Source organism: Nematostella vectensis, chromosome 8, assembly GCF_932526225.1.
Source record: "Nematostella vectensis chromosome 8, jaNemVect1.1, whole genome shotgun sequence".
Taxonomy (NCBI): Eukaryota; Metazoa; Cnidaria; class Anthozoa; order Actiniaria; family Edwardsiidae; genus Nematostella; species Nematostella vectensis.
In genome coordinates, this window is record NC_064041.1 from 15,544,992 (window position 1) to 15,572,689 (window position 27,698).

General features: G+C 39.8%; 1 protein-coding gene and 1 long non-coding RNA gene across 4 annotated transcripts; both read left to right on the plus strand.

Moving 5' to 3' along the window:
• LOC116606202 (fibropellin-1-like) lies at positions 1 to 27,082 on the plus strand. Of its 3 annotated transcripts, XM_048731742.1 has the most exons (8): positions 1 to 483; positions 2,323 to 2,437; positions 3,936 to 4,049; positions 4,158 to 4,271; positions 21,174 to 21,287; positions 21,536 to 21,649; positions 23,314 to 23,551; positions 24,023 to 27,082. In XM_048731742.1, exons 1-8 carry the CDS (start codon positions 121 to 123, stop codon positions 24,153 to 24,155), a joined length of 1,305 nt encoding a protein of 434 aa, XP_048587699.1. In that variant the 5' UTR covers positions 1 to 120; the 3' UTR covers positions 24,156 to 27,082. The 3 variants fall into 3 exon arrangements, with proteins under 3 accessions (XP_048587699.1, XP_048587701.1, XP_048587700.1); XM_048731744.1 differs by lacking the exons at positions 21,174 to 21,287; positions 21,536 to 21,649; positions 23,314 to 23,551; positions 24,023 to 27,082 and adding exons at positions 9,413 to 9,650; positions 11,163 to 13,003; XM_048731743.1 differs by lacking the exons at positions 1 to 483; positions 2,323 to 2,437; positions 3,936 to 4,049; positions 4,158 to 4,271 and adding exons at positions 16,321 to 16,793; positions 20,136 to 20,250.
• LOC125570268 lies at positions 2,464 to 3,916 on the plus strand. Its single transcript, XR_007312624.1, has 3 exons — positions 2,464 to 2,679; positions 3,453 to 3,566; positions 3,819 to 3,916. It is a non-coding gene; the product is annotated as an uncharacterized LOC125570268 (long non-coding RNA).
• Positions 27,083 to 27,698: the final 616 nt, after the last annotated feature.

Sequence of the window (27,698 nt, forward strand, 5' to 3'; positions counted from 1 at the left end):
ACTTAAGTTTCACATAAATATTTGAACCGTTAATTCTGTATCAAGGAAGAAAGCTGGTGTATCATTCTTATCCCGTCTTTAGTATTCTAAAAACGTTCTCAATGAGTTGAAGTCACAAGGATGTCTCGTTTTTGTATCTTTAAGCTATGGGCTTTTCTTTTAATAGCCAAAACGGTAGCGACAAACACTGAAGTGTGCGATTCAGGTTTAAAAAGATCGGCAACCATCAAGACTTTTTCCTTGGGTCGTTTCAAAGAACACAAAGGGTCCTATCTTAATGTTCCTGCATTGATTACAAGTTTGGTGAAGAAAAAGACCGCGTGCCATTTAAAATGTATGAAAGAAAAATCGTGTGTGTCTATCAACTTCGCCTCAAGTGCAAATCCTACGGGGGAGTTCTGGTGCGAGCTTCTCTCTGACGATAAGTACAACTCTTCTGTCAAATTTGGGCTGAACGCCACCGCCAACCACTATAGCATCTATGTAAGTCATTTTAATGGGGTTTTTGTTTCCTATTGGTGTCCATTTTATGGTAGTGCCCCGTTCCGATCCTTCGTGAAATCCGTTTACACTCAGTAATAACACTTAAGGATAAAAATTGTCGATTATGAGTCGAAAAGCATAAAATTGAAGGAGGAGAATGCTTTTATCCAATACGGTAGTGCATTCATTTTCTCTTGACATAACATTGACTGTAATATTTCTTTGCTATAAAATTTGATGTTAGAATTCTTTTTCTTTAATTGTCGAAGAAGAATTCTTATTTTCCCCCCTAACTTGTCAAGGCGCTATACGAAATCAAACTAAAATTCTACCGGGCCATATAAAAAATTATGGTCAATTTTATTACAACTTGACTGAAAACTCATTTTTTGCATTGCTCTAGACGAGAGCACCTCCCTGGCAACGAAAGAACTGTTATCTTTGACAATTCCAATAAAAATAAACAGAAACTACCATGATCTCAGGAGGTCGTCAAAATGGAACTATTTTACTGATAGTCCTCTTTCTTATTTCTTCTTTACATATTCCATTTTCACTTTTTTTGTTTTTTAACGCGCAAAAATAAACAAATTCAAGACTGTGTTTTTTGGCAACAGCTGTTGTGTGTATCCCAGTTAGGGTTTGTCGTTCCCTGCTAAGAGCTCACAAAGGCGCAAACCAATTTCAAAAATCGAACAGAAAAGTAGAAAACAATAGACCATTATCGCAAACGCTAATTTCCTAAGTAGAATTGCAAAATTTCGATAAAAACAAACGATGGCTTTTAAAATTTGTCGTCTTTATTTTTTTACAAGGAAATGTAAAAGACGAGGTTGGACGGGCATCGATGTCCGTCAAATACAAATACTTCCCTGTACAAATGCTCAGATTGAAACCTTCATAGCTTTTTAACTTTAGAAAGCAATAATTTTTAAACATTGTAATTTAACTAACATCGATGCACCGGATTTTAGCCTCTATTTCATGCGAGAAATTCTAGCGTGATAAAGTGAATACAGTATTCTTGCAATAATTATTTGCTTTAACTAAGCAACGAAGTCAACAACGAATATCATGAAATATTTATTACTTAAATCAGGGGCGGTAAGGGAGGTCCCTGCACGTTTCACGATAAACTGACGACAAGGATCGATCTTTACTCGGAAATCACGAATCACGATAAACTGACGACAAGGATCGATCTTTACTCGGAAATCACGAATCACGATAAACTGACGACAAGGATCGATCTTTACTCGGAAATCACGAATAACGATAAACTGACGACAAGGATCGATCTTTACTCGGAAATCACGAATCACGATAAACTGACAACAAGGATCGATCTTTACTCGGAAATCACTACTCACGAGTTTAAAGAGCATAGATCACGATCCACGCTGATCAAATTTCGCAAGGTAGCAATCATAGACAAACGTGTAACTTTACAATTCTGATGAAAATCTACTAATACTAGTTATTTGTAATTTGATAAATATTACTGTATACTGCATTAGAAATCTATGTACTGGATTACGTCTTTACAAAATTGAAAAGGCATCTGTTTACAAAGCAACGCATATCTAAAAATATCATGGATCACTGGATCATGAATAAAACACTTACCATCCCGGTTAAGTTTTGAGTTGTCAAATGACAGATCACCAATATTGATGCAGGTGTCCGAAATACAGAAGTAGAAAATACAGAGATTGTTAAGGGAGAAGGGGGAACTGTGAAAAATGGTCTCCGTTTAATGGAGGCCCATCTCTAGGATGTTAATATTGGTTACCTATTAGCTGTACAACACATTCATTACTATAACCTTTTATTTTCTAGTCTCCTTGTCAGTCCGATCCTTGTCTTCATGGAAGCCGTTGCCTAGCAACATACACTGATGACACGTACACATGCGCTTGTTTGCAGGGATATACTGGAAGGCACTGTGAGACGGGTAATATTCAATGAATGAAACTTATGAAAGCAGATAAATACATTGACTCCAAGCAGTCGCCGCTGTGTTGATCATTTAATTTTCTCCCTAACAACGACTGCTGTTTTGGGCCGAACATTCAATTTCCTAAAATTGGCCAATCACAGTTCAGCTTCCGTTTTTCGTTGGCTAGTGCCAGTCCTCCACTGTTAATTGAAAACTAACGAGTAGAGATATACACTACACAGCGACAGCACGTGAAGGTATAATATTGCAGCTGAATATAGTTACGTTAGTCTCATGTATTACCTTCAACCCTGATATGACATCAGTTACATTCATTGGCATTCCTGATTTTCAATACAAAGTCGTGGTGTCCTTTTCTGTGGTTTTGTTACCTCCTCGATGCCATTCCGTATTCGAACTAAGATTCAAACGGCGCCGTTCTAGATAACAGTCAAACTAATAAGACTGATTTTAGCTTGCAAATCCAAAGGACTTGGAGGAGACTATATTGAGCTTAACTCTCGTAAAGCGTTGCTTTTAAAACAAATTCGTGTTCAGGAAAATAAACTATTCCCGGGAATTTTGGAAGCTATTTTGAGACCACTTTAATTCGCTCTCTGATTGGCTACTTGGCAAGGAGCGAAAACAATGGGAATGGAATGTTCAGCTCAAATCAGCAGTCCTTGGGGACAGGAGCAGCCTGCTAGCCGGCTCTCCAGTGGGTTTATTCGAAAATTACAGTATTCAGAGTTTCAGGATTCCTGATTCGGAAATATCTGTCGATAATATCTGATATTATCGGAGTTTCGGGATTCCTTCCACACGAATCCCGAAACTCTGAATACAGTAATCTCCGAATAAACCCACTGGAGAGCCGGCTAGCAGGCTAGGGACAGAACTTTAACGATGGACACAGCGGCGACTGCTTGGAGTCTAATAAATAGAAGGAAATTGGCAAAAGGAGAACTTAAGTTTTCTTTATTTAAAAAAATGCCATTTATTATTTCTACATCCCGTGTTTTTTTTCTAGACATAAATGAATGCCAAAGCAATCCTTGCCTAAACGGAGCCACATGTACTGATCACGTGAATGGATACACGTGCAGTTGTGCGCTGGGATATACTGGCATCGAATGCCAACAAGGTAAACACATTTAAGGCCCGTATATCGTCTGGGGAAAATGTGCGATTCTACGCGAGACCTGGCAGAAACAAATTCTGTAATCAGACAAAGACTGCTTCAAGGCCTAAGAAAGGTCTTCAAGACCTTTGTCTAAACAATAGCATGAATAGATGTTTGCTTTATGCTTACAAGTTAAATAATGCCTTGAAATACTCCTTTTATTATTGACTACATCCCGTGTTTAAGTCCACCTTCTGTTTTTTTTTATTCTAGACATAAATGAATGCCAAAGCAATCCTTGCCTAAACGGAGCCACATGTACTGATCACGTGAATGGATACACGTGCAGTTGTAAGCTGGGATATTCACTACATCTCCTTTGTTTTCTAGACATAAATGAATGTCAAAGCAATCCTTGCCTAAACGGAGCCACATGTACTGATCACGTGAATGGATACACGTGCAGTTGTAAGCTGGGATATACTGGCATCGTATGCCAACAAGGTAAACATATTTGCTTTATGCTTACAAGTTAAATAATGCCTTGAAATACTCCTTTTATTATTGACTACATCCCGTGTTTAAGTCCACCTTCTGTTTTTTTTATTCTAGACATAAATGAATGCCAAAGCAATCCTTGCCTAAACGGAGCCACATGTACTGATCACGTGAATGGATACACGTGTAGTTGTAAGCTGGGATATACTGGCATCGTATGCCAACAAGGTAAACATATTGTTTATGTCACGTACACATGCTGCGCTTGTTTGCTACGATATACGGGAAAGCACCGTGGGACGTGTTACATTCTGTTTCACTGGGCGTATTAGCCTGTCGTGTGTGCATAAAATAAAATAGTACAGAAAAATGGCGCCGAATTGTTCATTTTTTTAGTACAAGCATGAAAATTGGCAAGGTGATAGATCTTGGTATCACGAGTAATTTGTGATAGGACGCCACACCCAATAAATTTTACTTACAGTTTTATAGAGGTGTAATTTATTATTGCTTAAACTATAGAAATATCCATTTAATGAAATGATGCTGGACTAAATAACTTGCACTCTGATTAAGAGATACGTGTGTTCCATTATCCATACACGGGACACGCTTTCCTGGTACTTAAAGAGCACACAGAGATAGTGGATTATAATAATAACCACCAAAAGATACTCTAAATACGTAAATGAATCCTATAGTCAAATTCTTACGCGCGCTCTCATTGGTTAAAACAGAGTGAGATTTTTTGTGGAATTCAATAGTTGAAAAGTGGAATCCAATGAAAGCACAGGTGTACCACGAAAATTTTCCCAACTTGAATCATATCTTTCAAACATAAGCTGAGAAAATCAAAGTTCTCATAAATATAATTCTGGTATGGATCAATTGATTTGTTTAGAAAAAAAGCTTTCGCCTTGAGAATCTGCCAGAAGTTGAAAATCTTTTGTTCAAACTTTCTAAGCCTTTGACTCTTGCGAAAGGACACAAACGGCGATAAAAGTCAAAACACCGACATGACTGCTCTTGCCGCAGAAAAGACAAAAACCATGAATGAAAATACAATCGTTACGCATATTTTAAACAAAATACAAGAATTCTAAGAGTGTATGAAGGCCTACAACACCAGAAAAAAGCACCAGAGTCGCTACCCACCAAGTGTAAAAATCCTGAGCCTCTGTACCACAACCGGTTTGTCGCTGATGCAGTGAGCAGCAGTCAGTTTCTGGAACCCACTTCGACAACTCCCCAATGGGCATTGCTGTCAACCTCCATGTTTACTATCAATCCGGAGGAAGTAATGATTACCTCTAAATTTGAACGGACACGCGTTTTGAAGTGAAAACTCATTTCTGTTTTGATCCATTTTCTCTCATCTCAGGTTAGTGGCGGACCATTAGAAAAGTGATGGAGGTGGGGGTGGGGGTGGGGGGTTTGGTGGGCCCAAAGCAAAAAAAAAATTCTGGTACGCAAAATTCAAATGAAAAAAAATTCGAGCAGCTTTAGTGTGCCCCTCCCCCCCAAAAAAATTAATTAAAAAAAAAATCAAAAAAATTCATGCATGAAGGTCGTTGCATCTGGATCGACCAACCCAGTAATACTGTCAAGCCAAAGGATGAAGAAGGACTCCAGTGCTAAAGAATGATAGCTATCAACGGACACCTCTCCCTATGAGAAGTGTGTTCTTTTGGTCACTGGCAACCAGGAGCAGCCATCCATACATTGTTCTCTCTACTCATGCACCAGAATTCCCATGGATTTACCACTGATTTTATAGTACCTGCTAACGAGGCAAGCAAAATTTCCTTTTTTTCTGAGATCTAATTCTATAGCCCTGAATGAGATTGCTATTTTCAGTCCAGACTTTGATACCCATATCATTTTAAACAGCTTGAATCTGAGCAAAGCAGCCACGGGGCGTATTCATGGGATTTATTAATATTAATTATTATTAATTTATTAATATTTATTTTATAAGACAAAGCATTATGCACATTTTAACAGAAACACAATAAAAAGATTGTTGAAAAATGTTGATGTTATTATCTTGGAAAAAATTGACCTCCTAAAAAAATCCTGCAGGCCAATTAACCGAAAAAAAAATTCTTCCATTCCAAATTTACAGGGAAAAAAATTCGAGCAACTCCGAAAAGTCCCCCCCCCCCCATCAGTTTTCTAATGGTCCGTCCCTTAGAAGTGCGAATCCTGACAGATTTGGTGAGGCGATTACTTCTTAGGGCGTTTGTGCTCAATCCGATAAATATCCAGCTATTAATTGTACCATTGAAAATAAAGATTCCTCCATCAAACCGTCGTCTCCTTTTCTTGAGAACAAAATGGATTCAACTTTCTGAACGTGATAGATCCATGTAAAAACCTTGCTCGCGTCTCCTAGGCTTGCAAAATAACAACTACGAAGTGGCTTCTTCGCCAACTAAAAATAGCGTATAAAAATTTCTACAACCATAAAAAGAATTTGACCATAGGAATTCCCTCATCGATGATGAATTTATCTATAATTTATCTGAAATGCAAAACGTTCGACTGGCAGACACTGGGCAGCCTTTGCTAGGACGCCACGCCCACATCCTTGAACTTCCAGTTTTTTTTTGGCATGTCAAGTATTTTAGCGGATTTCCATATAGTAGGCTGAGAAATAGTTTTTATTTGTAGACTTTTCCCTTCAATTATACTTTTTAGATTGACTATTAAGTATTTGTATAGTTTCATGTAAATCCGTTCAAAGAATCCTTTGATTTTATGGAAATTTAAAAAATCCAAGATGGCCGCCATTCAACATAAATGATATTGAACAATTTACATTGAAAATCGTAATAAACGGCTAAGAAGCTTAATTGTTTTGTTTAAAACCACCACATTTTAGCCTTATTGCGGGAAAATTCCAGCTTACCAAGGTGCACAAGTTATATGTGTATACAAGACAGAAAAGGGCTGGATTGCCACCAGACAGACAAAAGGGATTCTATCGTTATCGCGGTGAGTGGATGCGATCGGACTCGCATACGAGTAGTGGTGACCGGGTGCCATCCCGACTTGCAGTAAAGGGTGACGAGATACCATCGGACACGCGAGCGAAAAGTGGTGACGGAATGCCATTAAACTCGCAGACGACAAGGGTTGACGGGATGCCATCGGACTCGCACGCTACAAGGGTTGACGGGATGCCATCGGACTCGCACCCGACAAGGGATGACGGGATGTCATCGGATTTGCACGCGACAAGGGGTGACGGGATGTCATCGGATTTGCACGCGACAAGGGGTGACGGGATGTCATCGGATTTGCACGCGACAAGGGATGACGGGATGCCATCGAACTCGCACGCGACAAGGGGTGACGGGATGCCATCGAACTCGCACGCGACAAGGGGTGACGGGATGTCATCGGACTCGCACGCGGCAGGGGGTGACGGGATGTCATCGGACTCGCACGCGGCAAGGGATGACGGGATGTCATCGGACTCGCACGTGACAAGGGATGACGGGATGTCATCGGACTCGCACGCGGCAGGGGGTGACGGGATGCCAACGGACTCGCACGCGACAAGGGATGACGGGATGTCATCGGACTCGCACGCGACAAGGGATGACGGGATGTCATCGGACTCGCACGTGACAAGGGTTGACGGGATGTCATCGGACTCGCACGCGACAAGGGATGATGGGATGCCATCGGACTCGCACGCGACAAGGGATGACGGGATTCCATCGCATGCTACAGTGGGCGACAGTTTAGAGTGAAGCGGTGCCAAGAATTTTGAGTGAAAAATGGTATGCAAAGCAATGAACAGAAAAAGGTATACAGCCTATATCATTTCGATTTGGTTTTTAGCTCTTACAAACTTGGATAGTTTGTGCTTTATTGGCTTTCATATTTCCGCCACCTTTGCACATGGCTGTGCCTATTGGATGCTCAACTTGACGAACTTGCTTTGAACACGCATCCTTTCTCCGTTAACACCCACACTTAAGCAACAACTGACAAACACAGCTTTGGGAGGGTCCAGACAGGCTCCCACTGTCCACTGCCGGTTTATTGTTCCCATTCAGATGGTGAAGGGATTGTAGGACAGGCAGTGAGTGCCTGACCCAGTAATGACCAGAAATGTAAGCAGAGCGCAAGACGTGCTGAAGCAGAGCAGCAGATATTGGTGGAGAATCTTTATTCTGTTTCTCTTTGGGAAGATGTCTACCCTTGCTGCATCCCCCTTCAAACAAGTGCTAGTGCGACCGTAAATTATAACTACAAATACCTCCAGGTGTGAATGCTTGGTTCACAGACTCCTTGTCAGGGATGCTGCAGAGTGAGAAACTTGATTTTTTTTGTAGAAAAACTTAGTTTTGTTGTTAAATCTGGGCGTTGTATACTATGAGGGATATCATTCAGCGTGGAAAAAAAAATAAATAAAAAAATGGTATGTGGCGTACGTCATTACTATTCATTTGTTCTCTAAATAGACTGTAAGTTTACAGAATTGGGTGTGGCATCCTATGGGAAGCTATTTATATGAAGTAAATGAATGTTTTGCATGAGTTCAGACGTGCACTTCAGTGTTATGTATTTTTGGTATTTAATTGAACTTCAAACCAAACTATTATAAAAAAAGGCGTGTCTTACCGATTTTATGATATAGAAAACAGTCCTTTTAATTAAACTGCAAGGTTTCTAGGAATGTATCATTCTTTGAAATGTATTCTGTTTTCATTCAAAGGGTTTATTTAATTACATCTCAATAACACTGTAAGTATACGAAAATGGGAGTGGCGTCCTAAGAACTAATTACGATAAAGCAAATTAACATTTAGCATGACTTTAGATATGTACTTAAGTATTGTGCATGTCTGGTATATATTTATAGTATAAACGTCTATTCTCTAGAAGGGCTGTAAGTAATATCATACAAGGCGTGTCTTACGAATTGATATTATAGAAGACGTTTATTTTAATCAGATAGCAAGTTTTTAGTCCTGTATCATTCCAATAATTGGACATTTACTTCATTCAAAGGTTAATTACATGCAGCCCTATAAAGCTGGAAGTATACGTTATAGGGTGTGGCGTCCTATTGCAAATTACTTTAAATATCAAGATCTACCATCGTGCCAAATTTCATGCTTGTACTAAAAATTGGAACAATTCGGCATATTTTCTGCACCATTTTCCTGTACTAAAACACTCAAAATTGGCAAATCGTCGTGTCTGTGGGCTTGTATGGAGCTGAGTTGAGATGTCTATGGCATTCTGTTTTTCCTACTGGTTTAATGTTCAAAGGACACGAATATTTATTATTTGCAGGCTTTTGCTCTACCGGTTGGAGCAGGCTTACAACTTATTTTCTCTTTCCACAGCCTTGTGTCCTTCTGGCTGGATATATTTTAAAGACTCGTGCTACTGGGCTGATGAAAGAAGTATGGGTTGGTATGTTGCACGGGCCGCCTGTGTTAGTTTGGGCGGAGACCTGGTGAAGATATCTAGCGAGGAAGAGAATCAGTTTGTGCGCACCATTTCGGCGTCTGGTGGGAGCTGGATCGGTTTGAAGAGAGAGAATGACGGGTTTCGATGGGTGGCGGATAACTCTTTGATCTCGTAAGTAGGAACATTACAAAATATACGTACAGTAAAACCAACCTAGACACAGGCATTCTTACTGGGTTTCCTGTTGTTGAAAATGAGCCGTGGGACAGCTTGAGGTCTGGAACGAGAACCTGTGACGTCACAAACCGAGTAAGAGCGCATGAGACCTGGTGACTAGGCTGTAGTAAAACGGCAGTAAAAAGTTAGCCAAACACAGTACTTGAGTAAAAAAAATGATATCTAGTGGTTGCCCGTTTAATTGGGATGGCACTAAAATCACTCAAATTTTCACGCACTCAAATTGTCTAGAAAGAAAGTTTGATTGGTTCATTTTTGCAGGCGTTAAAAATCTTTCGCTTCCATCGCGATGCTTCTTCACAGATAAAAATGCTTTAACCCATTAACTCCTGGCTTTTTTTTGAGCTGAATTTACAAAAAACAGACTGAAAACAGATACCTCCCCCCCTATTCTGAGTTTTATACAGCCCGTCAAAGTAAAACACAGCTGCACCTAGTCAGCGGTATCCAAGCTTTCCAACAGTGCTTTGCAGTCCCCACTTTTAATCCCTCGTCGTTGTGCTGAAGCCAGCACAAGTTGATGGTTGCTTGTATTTTCATCAAACATACAGCTATGAGCATATTAGGAGAGTGTCTCAGGACATCATGAAGTCGTTTGGGGCATAATTGAGTGCTTTGCTTATGGATAAGGTGGATTCATGATGATTTTTTCTTGTTTGGCTTTGCCTGGATGAGAAAATAATTTTCTAATGAATCACCACAGCTCTCCTAAATGCTGTCTTTTCTGAAACCAAATTGATTCCAAAATTGTTAACACTCCTATTCTGGGTCTGTATGACCTGGAATTGATTTGTTTGGCTTCGGGGTGAAAAGACCATCTGACTTGATTCCAAAATTGTTAACACTCCTATTCTGGGTCTGTATGACCTGGAATTGATTTGTTTGGCTTCGGGGTGAAAAGACCATCTGACTTTGGGGAGAGGAGTGTTGACTGGCCCTCCCCTCGTGAATTTTCCCCTGGATCTCCCAGAATGCTTTGCAATACGTAAAGACATCTTCGTGGTTGTACAATCCTTCAAGAAATGGACATTGTGTGTTGAGGCCAAGGAAATGTACCTGGAGGATCAGAATAAAGGTATCTATTTGTGTCTTGAGCTGTGTTTGCTGATCTCTCTCCCTTGTGTGGTATTTTGAGCGTTTTATTGAGAGGGGTGATTCTGCTTTTCTCTCCTTGTTCGATTTGAGATTTGTCAAAGAACCTGTGCTATTATTTGGCTTAAGAGTAGATGCCAACACCTTGGTTAGATGCATATCTGCAAGACCATTTATCCCTTAGACTGATGCCTGAGTATCTTCATCTTGTTGTGTTTATTTTGCATTTATGAACTTTTTGGGTTGTGGGTACTTCCCAAAGCCGGTACAGGTCGGTTGAGGGGTCAATGTGTTAAGTGTATTTTAATTTAATAACTTTTCATAATAATTAATATTATCGATTGTTATGAATAGGTACACTAGCTGGGCCCCAGGTGAACCTAACGGCTCTGGGCAGTGCGTGTGGATGGGCTTCACAAGCCTGACGAAATGGGATGACAATTTTTGTGACTATCAATATGGATTCGTCTGTGAACTTCTCGTGTAAAAATGCAAAACAGTTACACGTGTGAATCACAAAACAAAGTAAACAGAACAATAAACCTTATATTGTAGCACGTACGGTAATGGTGTGATATGGTCAGGTGGTATTCCGGGGTAAAAGAGTGAGTGCGATCACCACACTTAGACGTGATCAGCCTCGAATTTCTCCTGCTACACGACTTCAAAGGTCCATCTCATCCCCAGACCCAGAACCCCTGCACCTTGACACAAAGATACACGACTTAAGTGGATTCAGCCTACAAGTCCATTGATGTGGCGCACATCGGCGATTGCAACAAGGCGTGCTCTGAAGAATGGAAGTGTCGTAGCTTTAATTACAGGATCTGAACCCTTAGCCTCCTTTGCAGCCGCTCTCTGTGTCGGTCCCAGATCCTCCCCACTCGAGCTCGAGTGGGACCGACACAGAGAGCGGCTGCAAAGGAGGCTACTGAACCATCAGCAAAGACAATATCAAAGGCGTTTTCAATGGAAATGAGTAACTCGTTTCCATTTGAGGCTTCGTTTATACATCTGCATAATCTACACGTCGTCTTGAGTGAAGTTTATTGTATAGTTGGCCTTAGAAGCGCATCTCTGTACCTCAAAAATTACTTCACCGATCGGTGCGTTACCGTAACGACGATTCATGTTAGTTTTCATTACACTACTTTCATCGAAGAAATGCAAAGTAGTTGGATTATTAATCCGAGATACTTGATCAAGGTAGAAATTCACATTTTCAATGCCTGCAGTAGTGGTTAACTCGAGGGGCGTTTGCTGAATTGTCTTTTTTGTCATCAAAAGGTCGTGTAGAAGGGACTTCGCAATAGCGCTCTTGCACGGAAGATCAGCTGGGTCAACTATTCCATTTAAGCAATTCGCTGTCTCAGTTCCACAGTATAAAAGCTAGGTTCTAGCGTATCTAGGGGGAGGGTTTAGGGGGTTTAAACCCCCCATTGGGCTGCCAAAAAGCCATATGTAGCAAAAGAAATAACCACTCCCCCCTGTCACTGAGCCAAACCCCTCCCTTAGCGAAAACCTAGATCCGCCCCTGAGAGTTTCTCCACTCCTAGATATTGTCAGGGGCTCATAAGTAGGGGCAATCATCTGTATTATATAGGTGTCACGGCATTTCCTAGAATCAGGCTATTTTTAGACGCACGGATTAGACAATCAGATGACAGGCGGGAAAAATTGACTTTGTCTCAAGGAATCCAAAATGGCGGCCGAGAAGGGGGAAAACGACGCTTGCTTTTCAAAGTCTTTCTACATCGTCATAAGCCTCCTAATTTCTGAACCCTTTTAGCCACAGAGATAAAAACATTTTCTCACTAGCCTTAGACTATTTATTTCTCCATAAGTGGACTCAAACTTTGTTACGAGGACAGATTTCTTGCTTTTGCAAAGCAAAAAATTCGGAAATAAGTGATCATTTGTTTCGATCTCGAAATTCTCTCGCTGAGAGACCAACTAACAATAGTGTAAGAAGTAACATACGGAAGTTTATGTCTTGTTTTTTGTTTTACATTTATATTAAACCAGCTCTTCAAAACTGTAAAGTAATTGTTATTGTATAAGAAAGAATTTAGTCATGATGCGAATAAATATCAACACTCATGACCTGCCCTGGACTCAACTTGCCCTGATCTGGTAAGAAATTGTACAAAATAACCATGTAAAAGTATACTAAAATAAAAGGCATTACATTTGTGTCTTTTTTTGTAAATTCTGTTTCCATTTAAGCTTAATTCAAAAATTGATACTTGTTACTTACTTATTTAACTTATAATCTGTTATGGATACTTAAAGTATTACATATTTACGGTATCTTAATTTGTTCAAATTTGACTGACCTCTTGGCTATCCAGAAATCATAATAAGATTTAAAATCATTGCAAAAAAGGCCAGGAGTGTATAAAAGTATGCATATCTGTCATCCTGGCCTGTAATAATACTTGCCATCATTATAGTAATGATCCTTGTAAAATCTTTCTAAAAAGTTCTTGATGGAAAGATGATGCCGTCACTCAAACTCCTGGGGCCTGGTGCTTGGACCCCTTATCAAATATTATAAGATTTTTTCTCAGACTGACATCCCCTTTTTATATAGACATGTGATCTATGGATTGTGATCCTTGGTTTCCTTTAGTTTGCTGAATGGTTCTTTATCATTGTGCCAATTGTGTGATGATTATGATGATTATTTCATCGGTCCATTCATTTCCTGTCAGTGGTAGCACTCTGGAGTCCATTTTTAGTGTCCTAAGATTTGGAAGTGGTGTAAGCATCTCATATGGCCAAACCTTGGCAAGCCAATAAACCGAAAGGATTTACAACGAAAAATAATATTTAGAGGTAAGATATAGAAATATCATGATCAATGTAGATGGTGCTAATAAAGTTACAATATAAATTGTTTAATTTTTAGTGAACATGCCTAGAAAGTAGCTGTTCTAACATTCCATTTTGGTTTAAATGGGTCAATAACATTTGACCAAGAGCTCTGCAAAGCCCTCCCATAACAACATTAGGTTAACATATTCACCCTATATAGCTACCATTACTCCCTTTGCCTTAGCTTTAAAATACCCAGTTTGTGGCTATTATTTCCTGGTTTGATAAGATGTTGAGAATCAAGGCAAAAGTCAATAGCTTGGAAATATTTAATACTATGACTTTGATAATCAGGATTTACAAGCTTTGATTTGTTGGTGCCCTGCTTCAGTCAGTGAAGAGAAAAATCTGGCCTTGCGCCAAAAAAATGTCAGTTTCTTAGAAGTTGTGTCAACACCATGCCAAAATGAATGTACACAAAATGGGCCAAATAAGCCCAGGAAGAAAACCACTTGACAGCTTCTATCCTGCTGGATCTTGTGGACTGTGTCAACAGTTAGGGACAAATGCAGACTTCAAAAGAAAATTTGTTGACCCCATTTAGAGGTCTCTTTAATACAGTAGCATGCTTGCAGCTAATATGAACAACTTCAATAATAATTAAGTAAAAAATGATAATTATAATAGGGAGTTGTGTTATTTTACAGTAAACAAAAGTCAACAATAAAGCTTTTTGAGTAGCAAAACACATTCATGAATGTAGCAGATATTATCATTAAAAGAAAAACTTCAGGATATTTTCATTATCATTGCATATAATTATCTATTACAGCAAAACAACAGACTGTTATTATTACAGGGAAAAAATAGACTGTTTGAGTGGCAGTATAATCTTTCCAACAAGAGCTTTTCTGAAAGATTTAACAAGGACTAAAAGTGCATTACTAAAATGGTGGCAAGTCTTATGCATGCTTTTATACCTTCCTTGCCTTTTTTGTATAGATTTTAAAACGTACTATAGTTTCTGGTCAGCCAAGAGGTCACATTAGAAACGACTTCAGTCGATAGTAAACTATAATACACATCCTCTCTATCCTATCTTTTTTTGGAAAGTCAAATTTGAACAAAGTATTCATAACAGATCATAAATAAAAAGTAATATATAAATTTAGGCACTGCCTAAAAGCGGAGCCCAGCTGCATTACCATATTTTTATATTGGGAATCTTTGGGCAGTTTAAGGGTTTGACCCCCTGCAGAAAAGAGTTTCTAGACTATAATTTCTTTTGAGGATAAAAAAAAGAGATCCATAATAACAACATTCACCTCTATATGCTGTAAAAAGACTGTATGCTTTATAAACCCCCCCCCACTTTTTCATACATGTAACTTGTTTGAAATGCACGGCCCAGGCTGGATTTAGCCCACAGGTAAACCACATCATATCGTCAACACGATTTAGCCCACAGGTAGACCACATCATATCGTCAACACGATTTAGCCCACAGGTAAACCACATCATATCGTCAACACGATTTAGCCCACAGGTAAACCACATCATATCGTCAACACGATTTAGCCCACAGGTAAACCACATATCGTCAACACAAGCTGCCATGAGTTCCTTAGATGAATGTGATTTGTTTGACAAAGCTATACAATTGTCTGTTGTTGTAAATGATAAATGATGAAAGGTGTCCAATAAATAATTTTCGCTCTCTACCTCCAACATGCTGCTCGAGTGCATTATGTTCGCCGTGTGCGTGATAGAGAACCTAGCAGGATACCAGAGAAACAGATCACCCGTTTTTACACAAATCTAGACCAGTAAGGCGCTTGCTTCGCAGCTATGTAAAGAAAAACATTTCAAGGTCCTCTAGAATGCACGTTTTTTCAAAGTGTTGTAGAAAAACACAAGGCCTCAGATATAGGCGTTGTAGAAAGAAAACACACAAGCCAGTGAATTATTGTCATATACATGGAAAGCGTAAAAAGCATTGCAAATATACAATACATTCTGGGAGAACTCACTCAGAGCTACCCTGCTAGCAGAGCTTTCTTCCTGTTTGTTTCTATTAGTTCACTTATCCGTATCGCGAGTCTGTTCTTTCGCGTTCTCGTCTCAGAGCCAAACGTTTATAAGAACTTGAATCATATGAAAATAAATTGTGAGTTCAACTTGTCTAGAGATGTAGAAACAAACACTGCCCCCCCCCATTGATCCTAGAAACACTATTCAAGCTCCTCATAGTCAGACAATGCAGCATTGTTTGGATTTAATGCAGGCACACAATGCGTTGCTATGTCTCTCACTTCCCCTATATATAATGATAATAGAAATGGTATATCTTCATCGGCAGACTTGGTCAAAATAATGGACATTGGCAATGAGCTGTATTGTGGGCTATTACAGTTGTCAGGACTGACATATCAATTGCACTCCTTCAGGCATCCCAGTCAACCCTGCGCGCAGGGTCTAGTTGGCGAATAAGCTGCGAATGTCGGCGACCATTATCGTAAATTCCTCCCAAATTATTCACTAGTACTTGGCATTCATATCCTATATTATATATTTTATATTATAAAGCAAGACATCCATGTTCTTAAAACTTTTCCGAATTATTTTGCTTTCAGCTCGTTTTTTGATTGGCTGATCGTATCCTTGGTAGACGCACAGTAAGATGCTTTTTGTGAAGTAAATAATTGATACTGTGAATTTTGCTAGCAAAGCCGAAAGCTGGTGTATCATTCTTATCCCGTCTTTAGTATTCTAAAAACGTTATCCGCAATGGGTTGAATCGTAAAGATGTCCCGTTTTTGTATTTTGAAGCTATGGGCTTTTCTTCTAACAGCCACGACGGTAGCGTCAAGCACTAAAGTGTGCGATTCAGGTTTAAAAAGATCGGCAACCATCAAGACTTTTTCCTTGGGTCGTTTCAAAGAACACAAAGGGTTCTATCTTAACGTTCCTGCATTGATTACAAGTTTGGTGAAGAAAAAGACCGCGTGCCATTTAAAATGTTTGAAAGAAAAATCGTGCGTGTCTATCAACTTCGCCTCAAGTGCAAATCCTACGGGGGAGTTCTGGTGCGAGCTTCTCTCTGACGATAAGTACAACTCTTCTGTCAAATTTGGGCCCAACGCCACCGCCAACCACTATAGCATCTATGTAAGTCATTTTAATGGGTTTTTAGTTTTATATTGGTATCCATTTCGAGTTTGTGCCTCGTTCCCCTCCATCGTGAAATCCGTTTACCCTCAGTAATAACACTTGACCCTATTCAGACTGGAAAAACCCTCCGGAAAAATCGCTATAACTTCTGAACCATAGCATCTAAGAGGCTAAAACTTGGTGACTTGTTCTAAAATCTATCTGCGGAAATTTTGATGCCATTGACATGTCGAGGAGACGCTTCCTGTTACCATGGCAACTCGTTTTTTCACACATAAGTTCCCAAAATCTAAAAAGTAGTGAATTTTTCATATTCGGGCCTTGTTTCTCAGATTTAAATGTCTGTTTTGACTTTATTAGTTTGTTTAGGTGACAAGTTTTAGAACAGCGCTAGGATTTTTTTACCTCGGATATTTGGGGGAAGGGTGGATAAATTTTACTCTCTCAAAGCTGTTGTTAAAAATGTCACTAGATTTACTAGATGACACTTTAAAAGCTAATATTATGCATTTATCAGTACTATGAGCAGTAATACATACATGCAAATACTGTATTCTGTAATAATTCCAGATTTTTCATAAGAATCCAAGAATCATAAGAATCCAAGATGGCGGAAATTCTTAAAAAATTGATTTAAACGTTTTTATGGCCTTTTTGCATTGTAAAGCCATTAAAAAGTTGATTCTGACATACATGAATTTCAGCCTGATACATGATAATTTGGCAATATTTGAAAGAATAGCTACAAATCGTATTCATATCAAGAAAGTTAAGCCAAAAATTGTCGTTTTTCCCATATATATTCCTTATTTGGAAAACCTGCACGATTCTTGCCATTTTTAAGGCTGCCGTTCCGTAGGTGCTTCGCAAACCTTTGTGAATTGTATTCAGAAGAGGAAAACAGTGACTGTGACCATCTTTAGTCAATGAAAAAAGCTTCTGAAAAGAAACTGAAATTCCTCGGTACCAGACCCCTAAAATGACAACGGTTTATTCACATGTATGACGTCATTGTGACGTCATAATCGATCGACCACACCCAAAATAGGGCGTGACGTTCCTTTGCATGCTGATGACTATTGTCTCTAAGTTTGACGGTCATAGCTTAAGCGGTTCATGAAATACGGATGGGGACCCTTTTAGCCCCCCCCCCCCCCCCCCCCCACCAGTCACAGATAGCTCAAAGAATAGGGAGAATAGGGTTAAGGACAAATTGTCGATTATGAGTCGAAATCATAAAGTTAAACGAGAAAATGCTTTTATCCAATACGGTAGTGCATTCATCCTCGCTTGACACGATATCACTGATATTTCTTTGATATAAAATTTGATTTGTCTTTAATTGTCGAAGAATTCTTATTTTCTAACGTAACTGGTCAAAGCGATATATAAACAGATAAAAGCAAGCTAAAATTCTACCGGGGCCATTGACAACTTGACAACTTGACTTAAAACTCATTTTAAATGTTCGCATTGCTGTAGACGAGAGTAACTCTTCCCTGGCAACGAAAGAACTGTTATCTTTGACAATTCCAATAAAAATGAACAGAAAGCAGAGAAACTACCATGATGTCAGGAGGTCGTCAAGATTGAACTATTTTTATTTTTTTCCGGATAGTCCTCTTTATTATTTCTTCTTTACATAATCTATTTTCACATTTTGTTTTTTGACGGTCACATATAAACAAGACTGTGTGTTTTGGCAACAGCCGGTTTGTCGTTCCCTGCTGAGAGCTCACAAAGGCGTTCACCAATTTCAAAATACAAACAAAAAAAGTCGAAAACAATAGACCATTATCGCTCACGCTAATTTCCTAATAAGTAGAATTGCCAAATTTCGAAAAAAAAAAGCCCGATGGCTTTAAAATTTGGTCGTCTTAATGTACAAGACATTACAAGAGGTTGGACGGGCATCTATGTCGGTCAAATACAAAGACTTCACATAGTGAAGCTAGCAGGCAACCCAGCATGTGATGATTTGTGTAATATTTTGCCAGGCATTTAGCAGATTTTCGTGAAATTTTGACATGATTGTACAAATGATATAACAAACATATTCATGCATGTATGATATCAAATACTATTAATCACGTGACTTTGTGACGTTGAACGTTCCAGCAGGCAAGTCGTTACATTACAATTGTGGCAATATCTACGTCCCATCTTCACCAATAATCATCAAACTTTAAAATAAGTGTACAAATGTAATAACGAAGACAACGCCCTACTAGTTATTCACATGACGTCATCAATCACGTGACCGTGGGAAAAAAAGCCATTGTCTCGAGTTCCTAGTAAGAAAACATTACGAAATATGTCTAATAATATGAAAAATAACACATGGGATTTATAATTATGAACTTTAAAATATGACGTCAGTGACCGTGGGCAAAAGTCAATATCTTGAGTTTTGAGTAATAAAACAGTACGTAAATCCCATGTGTTTTTCAATTTGTTATGTTCCTATTATTTTTTTGATATTTTTAAGTGTTTATGACACATAGGAAAGAAAGTTGGTAGAGCTTTGCACTACTTATATACTATATAATATTATATTATACCGCAGGTGCAGCCTCTGCGCGCCCCCGCACAACATGGGTATTTTATACCGCAGGTCCATCTTTAATGTTTAGATCTCACCTGACGACGGCAACGTCGGTCCTAGTCCGCTCCCGCACACCGTCGTAGACACAGCCGTCAACTCGGACGATTCACGCTGATCAAATTTCGCCATTTGGCGAATGTAGCAATCACAGATAGATAAGATTTTTATAATAACGATAGTTACAGACAAACGTGTAACTTTAAATTCTGATGAAAAACTGCTAATACTAATTATTTGTAAATTCATAAGCATTACTGTATACTGCATTAGAAATCTATGTAGACTATGTACAGTGGAACCTGGATTTTACGATATGCCTCGGGAGAAAGAAAATGCATCGTAAAACGAGGTATTGTTACAAAGTGGTTCCCGATTTTACGATATAAAGGAAAATCCATTAAAAATATCGTTGTAGCGAGGTCGGGTTGACTATCACAAGCCTGTAGCCAGAATCAAAATTTTACCGAGGCAAAGCTAGCCACTGGATGATAAATCCAACAAAAGAAGGTGTTTTATCTCATACTTTTCAATTGTGAAACACTGAACATCGAAATTTTACCCAGGCGAGTGCCTCATGCAGGCTACGGCCCTGATCAGCACAGAATGATAATATTGTAACTGTACTTTGTGAAAATTGAGAGATTGTTAATTGAGAGATTGTTAAGGGGGAAGGGGGAACTGTAAAAAATGGTCTCCGTTTCATGGAGGCCCGTCTCTAACCTTTTGTTTTCTAGTCTCCTTGTCAGTCCGATCCTTGTCTTCATGGAAGCCGTTGCCTAGCAGCATACACTGATGACACGTACACATGCGCTTGTTTGCAGGGATATACAGGAAGGCACTGTGAGACGGGTAATATTCAATGAATGAAACTTATTAAAGCAGATAAATACAGACTCCAAGCAGTCTACGCCATGTTGATCATTTACGTCTCTCCCCAACAACGACTGCTGTTTTGGGCCGAACATTCAATTCCCTAAAATTGGCCAATCACAGTTCATCTTCCGTTTTTCGTTGGCTAGTACCAGTCCTCCGCTGTTAATTGAAAACTAACGAGTAGAGATATACACTACACAGCGACAGCACGTGAAGGTATAATATTGCAACTGAATACAGATACGTTAGTCTCTTGTATTACCTTCAACCCTGATATGACATCAGTTACATTTATTGGCATTCCTGATTTTAAATACAAAGTCGTGGTGTCCTTTTCTGTGGTTTTGTTACCTCCTCAATGCCATTCCGTATTCGAACTAGGATTCAAACGGCGCCGTTCTAGATAACAGTCAAACTAATAAGACTGATTTTAGCTTGCAATTCCAAAGGACTTGGAGGAGACTATTTAAAGCTAAACTCTCGTAACGTGTTGCTTTTAAAAAAAACTATTCCCTGGAATTTTTTTAAGCTATTTTTGAACCTGTTCAATTGGCTACTTGACAAGGAGCGAAAACAATGGGAATGGAATGTTCAGCTCAAATCAGCAGTCCTTGGGGACAGGAGCAGCCTGCTAGCCGGCTCTCCAGTGGGTTTATTCGAAAATTACAGTATTCAGAGTTTCAGGATTCCTGATTCGGAAATATCTGTTTTCGAAGTTTCGGGATTCCTTTCACATGAAGAGCCGGCTAGCAGGCTAGGGAAAGAACTTAAACGATGGACACAGCGGCGACTGCCTGGAGTCTAATAAATAGAAGGAAATTGGCAAAAGGAGAACTTAAGTTTTCTTTATTTAAAAAAAATGCCATTTATTATTTCTACATCCCGTATTTTTTTTCTAGACATAAATGAATGCCAAAGCAATCCTTGCCTAAACGGAGCCACATGTACTGATCACGTGAATGGATACACGTGCAGTTGTGCGTTGGGATATACTGGCATCGAATGCCAACAAGGTAAACACATTTAAGGCCCGTATATCGTCTGGGGAAAATGTGCGATTCTACGCGAGACCTGGCAGAGACAAATTCTGTAATCAGACAAAGACTGCTTCAAGGCCTAAGAAAGCTCTTCAAGACCTTTGTCTAAACAATAGCATAAATAGATGTTTGCTTTATGCTTAAAATTTAAATAATGCCTTGAAATACCCCTTTTATTATTGACTACATCCCGTGTTTAAATCCACCTTTTGTTTTTTTTCTAGACATAAATGAATGCCAAAGCAATCCTTGCCTAAACGGAGCCACATGTACTGATCACGTGAATGGATACACGTGCAGTTGTAAGCTGGGATATACTGGCATCGTATGCCAAAAAGGTAAACATTGTTTATGACACCTACACATGCCGCGCTTGTTTGCTAGGATATACTGGAAAGCACAGAGGGACGTGTTAGTTAACATTTTGTTTCATTCAGCGTATTAGCCCGTCGTGTGTGCATATTTTAGAATACATGTTGTCAGGGGTGAACTAGGTCAAAGTGCATGCGGGAGGTCACAATACGAACGGCTGGTTGCTGGTTCACAGTAGCATTTATTGTAAGGACAAGCTTTTCTTAGCGAGCAGGGAGGTACTCAAGCTCGTTCTAGGAGGCAACGATCAGACGATTCTCAGAAGGCGAGGCTGATAGAAGGAAATCCTTACTAGACCTCTTAATTGACTTAAGATTGTCTTCACGGAGCCAACAGAACTTACTCGATAGTCTCCGCAGCATGCTGCCGTTATTACAAGTGCAATATGTTTTACAGTGAACTCCTATTTATACTGACTAATCAATAATTCGTTACTAATTGGTTTGACTGCTCTTACGAAGGTGATGCAAGAATTGCAAATGAATGTTGATCTAAGGAAACAGAACAATTTCATTGAAGATTACTATAGTAAGAATCCGTCGATGTTAGAACAACAATCAATTGACAAAACAGTTGAGATAATATAGAATAATAAGGCTGAGGAATTCGTTTGGCTTGTTCGGAATGTCTGCAAAGTAAATGTTTATCTAAGGTAAACGCTAAACTGTTTTTTTGACCTGTATGACTAGCTGGTGAATACTTAGTATTCAGAATGAAAGGTGAAAAGGTGATAAAAGGTCAATATTGAAATCCGGTTAGCGAACTAGGACGAATATTTATTTATGAGATGTTGTAGAATAAAGTCGCACAACATACATATAAATTTCGGCTCATAATTTTTTATAATCTCTTTTCTTTCGCCATTCCTTTCAGTTTCTTTTCCTTTTTTGCCATTACCAGAGCCTCGTTTCCTGGCTTCTATTGGCTGAGGGGCTTGTAGGTTAATGACGTCACTTTTGATTTGCCGCTTGCCCTGGAGCCTGGCAAAACACTCGAAATCGGCAAATGACGTGTCTATGGGCTTGTATGGAGCTGGGACCCGTTTCTCGAAACACCCGAGAATTCTCGGGCCCGAAAACGTTTTATTCCTTAAATTTGAAAAGCTGGCTTATTCCTTTAAAATTTATGGTATCTAAATGTGTTGAAATATCTTCAAACATCGTATTTTACCACAAAAATTTATGTGAAGGATAATCCTTTTTTGTGCTGTTATAGATTTTGATCTTTCTCGAACTTCTCGGGCCCGAAATTCACATGGATAAAATATTAAGAAAGTTCTCGGGACCTCGCAGTCACCCGAGACTTTTCGGGTAACTTTTTGGCTTTAGCAAAACTTCGAAAATAGCCCTATTGAGCGTAATCATTTGGAATACGAACCAATAGGAAGTTTAAACTGTTTCTGAAACATGGAAGCTGTTCTCCAGAAGGAAAACAAGCGAAATTTTAAGCAAAATAAAGTTTTCGGGCCCGAGAATTCTCGTGTTTCGAGAAAGGGGCGCCTGGGTTGAGATGTCTATGGCATTCTGTTTTTCCTTCTGGTTTAAAGTTCAAAGGACACGAATATTTATTTGTTATCTGCAGTCTTTTGCTCTCCCGGCTGAAGAAGGCTAAAATAGTTTTTTTTCCACAGTCTTGTGTCCTTCTGGCTGGAAATATTTTAAAGACTCGTGCTACTGGGCTGATGAAAGAAGTATGAGTTGGTATGATGCTCGGGCCGCCTGTGTTAGTTTGGGCGGAGACCTGGTAAAGATATCTAACGAGGAAGAGAGTCAGTTTGTGCACACCATATCGGCGTCTGGTGGGACCTGGATCGGTTTGAAGAGAGAGAATGACGGGTTTCGATGGGTGGCCGATAACTCTTTGATCTCGTAAGTAGGATTACAAAATATACGTACAGTAAAATCAACCTAGTCACAGGCGTTCTTACCGGGTTTCCTGTTGTTGGAGATGAGCCGTGAAGCAGCTTGAGGTCTGGGACGAGATAATGTGACGTCACAACTCTTACTTACCACAGGAAGCCCGATCAGAAACCGTGTAAGAGCGCGTGAGACCTGGTGACTAGGATGCAGTAGAACGGCAGTAAAAAGTTGCCAAATACAGTACTTGAGTAAAAAAAATGATATTTAGTGGTTGGCCGTTTGATTGGGATGGCACTAAAATCACGCAAATTTTCACATACTCAAATTGTCTAGAGAGAAAGTTTGATATACTCATTTTTGCAGGCGTTCAAAATCTTTCGCTTCCATCGCGGTGCTTCTTCGCAGATAAAAATGCTCTTTAAGTGTATTTTAATTAAAGAACTTTTCATACTGATAAATATTATTGATTGTTATGAATAGGTACACTAGCTGGGCCCCAGGTGAACCTGGCGCCTTTGAACAATGCGTGTGGATGGGCTTCACAGCCCCGACGAAATGGGATGACACTAACTGTTATTCACATCTTGGATTCGTCTGTGAACTTCTCATGTAAAAATGCAAAACAGTAACACGTTTGAATCACAAAATAAAGTAAGCAGAACAATAAGAAGACAGTAAACAGAATATGAAGACCCCAGCATTGAGTCGTTATTAACGTTAGACCTTCCAGTCTGCTTCGGTGTGTTTCTGACATACTAATTGGTGTCATTTACCACCCTCCAGACAATGGTCACATGAACCGACACCTTTTCGAACATATAACTGAGAACTGAGACACCTTTCTTACCGCCCAGTCCGATGGCCTGGTAGCGATCACTAGGGTACTGGGTTGAAAGTACAGTGCGGTACTCAAAGGACTAGCTTGAAAGAAATAATCACCGTGTTGACTAGAGACACTGGAATCCTTGATCGGTATCTCACAAACAAGCCTAAGTATGTTAAACCTCTGCAGTACAGCAATGAGAAGGTGAAAAGGTATTGCACTTTACTAGACAGTAAAAGCTCGAAAGAGTCATTGAACATCAGCCTAGACAGACAATACATTATCCTTTACACACTGTATAAGATTACGATAACAACTGAAAATGAATTCTCAGTGGTGGAAGGTGATAAGTTTGAGTGGCGAATGGTGGTACCAAATGCTTGGCGAAGAAATCCCCTTCGTCGCTGCTATTGGCGAGAGGTTCAATTCATTTCTTCGTGATCTCACGTCCAGCTATTCTCACCTGTCCCCTTAGTTCCTGTTCAGGCTAATGCAGTTCCACCTGAGCTCCTGACGACTCCTGCATCTGTCTTTGACTAACTGCGACACATCAAGGTCAAAACGTCCTGTGGACCCGATCAGGTCCCCGCGGTCGTATGGAAGGAGTTCGCCTTTGAGTTATTAGAGGTGATATGCGACCTATACAACTCTTCCATGACTGGCCCTAAAGGAATCCATTGTCAATCTCATACCCAAGTTCTCATGTCAAGCTACACACGTGATTACTATGATTGACAAGCTCTCCCCAGCAAAGTCAATGGGGGATGACGTAAGACCAATAAACCTGACGTCACCACTTGCAAAAGTCCTTGAAGGTCTCTCGCTGGACTCATTGCTTAGCCAGGTAGAATTTAAATTAGAACATAAATAATTCTCGGTCAGTGGTAAATCCACTGTCCACGCATAAATTTATTTTCTTCACACCATCTTAGAATCTCCCGATAGAGGCAATAACTACGTGCGTATTTTCTTTGTGCATCGTATGGTTCCTCTTGGTGGGCGTTTCTACTTGAGTACTTCCCATGGAGAATTGGAAACTAATGTTGGTCATTTAACCGTTACGCCTTTATCTATTTACGAGTTCCCATGCAACATAACTTACTTAGGTTCGTATTGTTGTGTTTGGTACTTGAGAACAGAGTTTTGAGCATTTATTTTGGCCCTGTACATTAGGAAAGTTAGGTCTGAGTTCACAAAAGGTTTACCCTAATTGAGCTTTAGACCTAGCCGTCGGTAGAATTAGCTTTTAGTACTTTTAAAGAGTTTGACTGCAAAAATGATTGGAATGCTATCAATCATAGTAGTCACGTGTGTAGCTTTCCATGCGCAATAGCAGTGTTACGGATGTGTGACATCCGTATTCAGTAGGAACATGTAAACATAACGTAAGTCCCGGTAGCCCAAGGGTAACAAACCGGCACACCCATAGGGGGTAGTTCGTTCCTCTGACGCCCATTGGCTATGCCCTTATCGGAATATGTCTAAAAGCTTTCCATGGCTGTCGGTGTCGGACTACCTAAGAAATGCCGCCATAGGAGTATATAAAAAGGGGTGCGTACCGAAGCCCCTATGCATGCATGATATATTACTCGTGAGAGTGAGGAACAGACACCCTTTAAAGTCTTCAAGTTTGTAACAGCGAAAGTAAAAACCTGTACCTCCCCCAGCCAAGTGGGTCATAGTCGTTCTGTTACATGTGGTTAGAGAAACCAAAAATATAACGGTTACATCTGGTGATAGAACAGAAAAGATAGCTGTTACACTTTACAAGGGCTTTGACCTTGTAGAACACAATGCACTTATTGAAGAGCTTTTAAGCTCTTAAAAGATCTTGGATTTTAATTAATATCTTATAACACTGGATCGCGACCTTTCTCACGGCAAGGCCTCAACGTGTTAAAATTAACCGCATACTATCTAAAACTGTTTTTCCCAACGGGGGAATTCGGCAGGGCACAAAACATGGCCCTTTTTGTTTGCCATTCTGATTAATCGTCTCGCGAGTGACTGGCCTTACCGCGTGAAATACGACGAATTGCACACCACTGTGTACGAAATCATCCCTAGGTGTTCTGTAAGTTATTTTCCGTGCGTAACAAATGATATCTACCGCTTTGCTAGCCCAAAATGCAGGGAAATAGTAATTAATTTCTTTCAGTATCATCCCAACCCCTGCAATAGCGTATTTCTCATGGGATCAGTTATAAAGCGCGTAGAGAGCTCCTTAGGAGATCAGTACCTACTAAATATTTGGTCCGTATTTACATCTCGCTAATAAGGTCAATTTAGAATACGCCTCGCCCGTATGGTCGGCCCTACCGGACTACCTTGAGCATGTTATTGAGGATGTCTCATCATACTCCCTGGCTTGAGTTATCAAGACGCTCTGAAAGTAACTGGCCTGCAGAACCTCTACACACGGTGTGGATAAGCGTGTCATAAGTTTCTTCTGTCCGCGCGCGAGTCAGAGCCCTTGAAATCCGTGCTAAGCGCGCATGGCATCCACCATCATGGGTATTCTCTCAGGTCAGGGAGTACCAATGCTCTTACTCCAGGGCCTCGCACAAACAGACTAAGCGATTTTTGTACTTCGAAATTTATAAAATTATATATGTAATGCGTAACTTGTTAGTAGTATGTGTTTCTGACTGATGCCTCTTATTCAGTATGTTGTAAATGAACTGCCAAAGGATTTCAATAAACATATCTAAGCCTTATTTTGTAGCACGACCGGTAATGGTGTGACATGGTCAGATGGTAGTTTGGGGTAGAAGAGAGAGTGCGATAACCACAGACGTGATCAGCCTCGAATTTCTCTTTACTATACGACTTCAAAGGTCAGTCTCATCACCAAGACCGAGAGCCACTCTCCACAGACACAAAGATACGCGGGCTCTCGGCAGGATTTTCTGGGGGGTAGGGGAAAAAGGCTAGCATTTGACGGTCCTTCAATAAGGAATGAACCTCTTTTTGGCGGCCAGGGGGGGCCTGCTTGAAAAATAAATCAATCATCTATTTTCGTCAGCGCTCCTGTCAAGTTTTCCTATTACCGTTATTGATATATTTTATTTCAACTTATCACTCTTGTTTCATGTTCCTTTCCTCTTTTATAAGAATTCCATCCATTTAAAAACTAAGTATGCATATTCAATATCTTAACTTTATTATTAACAGTCGAAACCAAGCGAAGATTTATAAACATCCACTTACTATCTTTCATCATTCTATTGAAACCAGTCCAACATTTGCCGCTGTGAAGGCTTCCCTCAACCAACCCTAAGCAGCTAAGCTACACGGTATGTCTAAATGCGAGGATAATGTTTGGAGTTTTCA

Coding starts and splice junctions, on each gene's coding strand:
- LOC116606202 (XM_048731742.1), top strand. CDS start 121: ATGTCTCGTTTTTGTATCTTTAAGCTATGGGCTTTTCTTTTAATAGCC. Junction 4,272..21,173: donor TGGCATCGTATGCCAACAAG/GTAAACATATTG, acceptor TTTTTTTTCTAG/ACATAAATGAATGCCAAAGC. Junction 21,650..23,313: donor TGGCATCGTATGCCAAAAAG/GTAAACATTGTT, acceptor TTTTTTCCACAG/TCTTGTGTCCTTCTGGCTGG.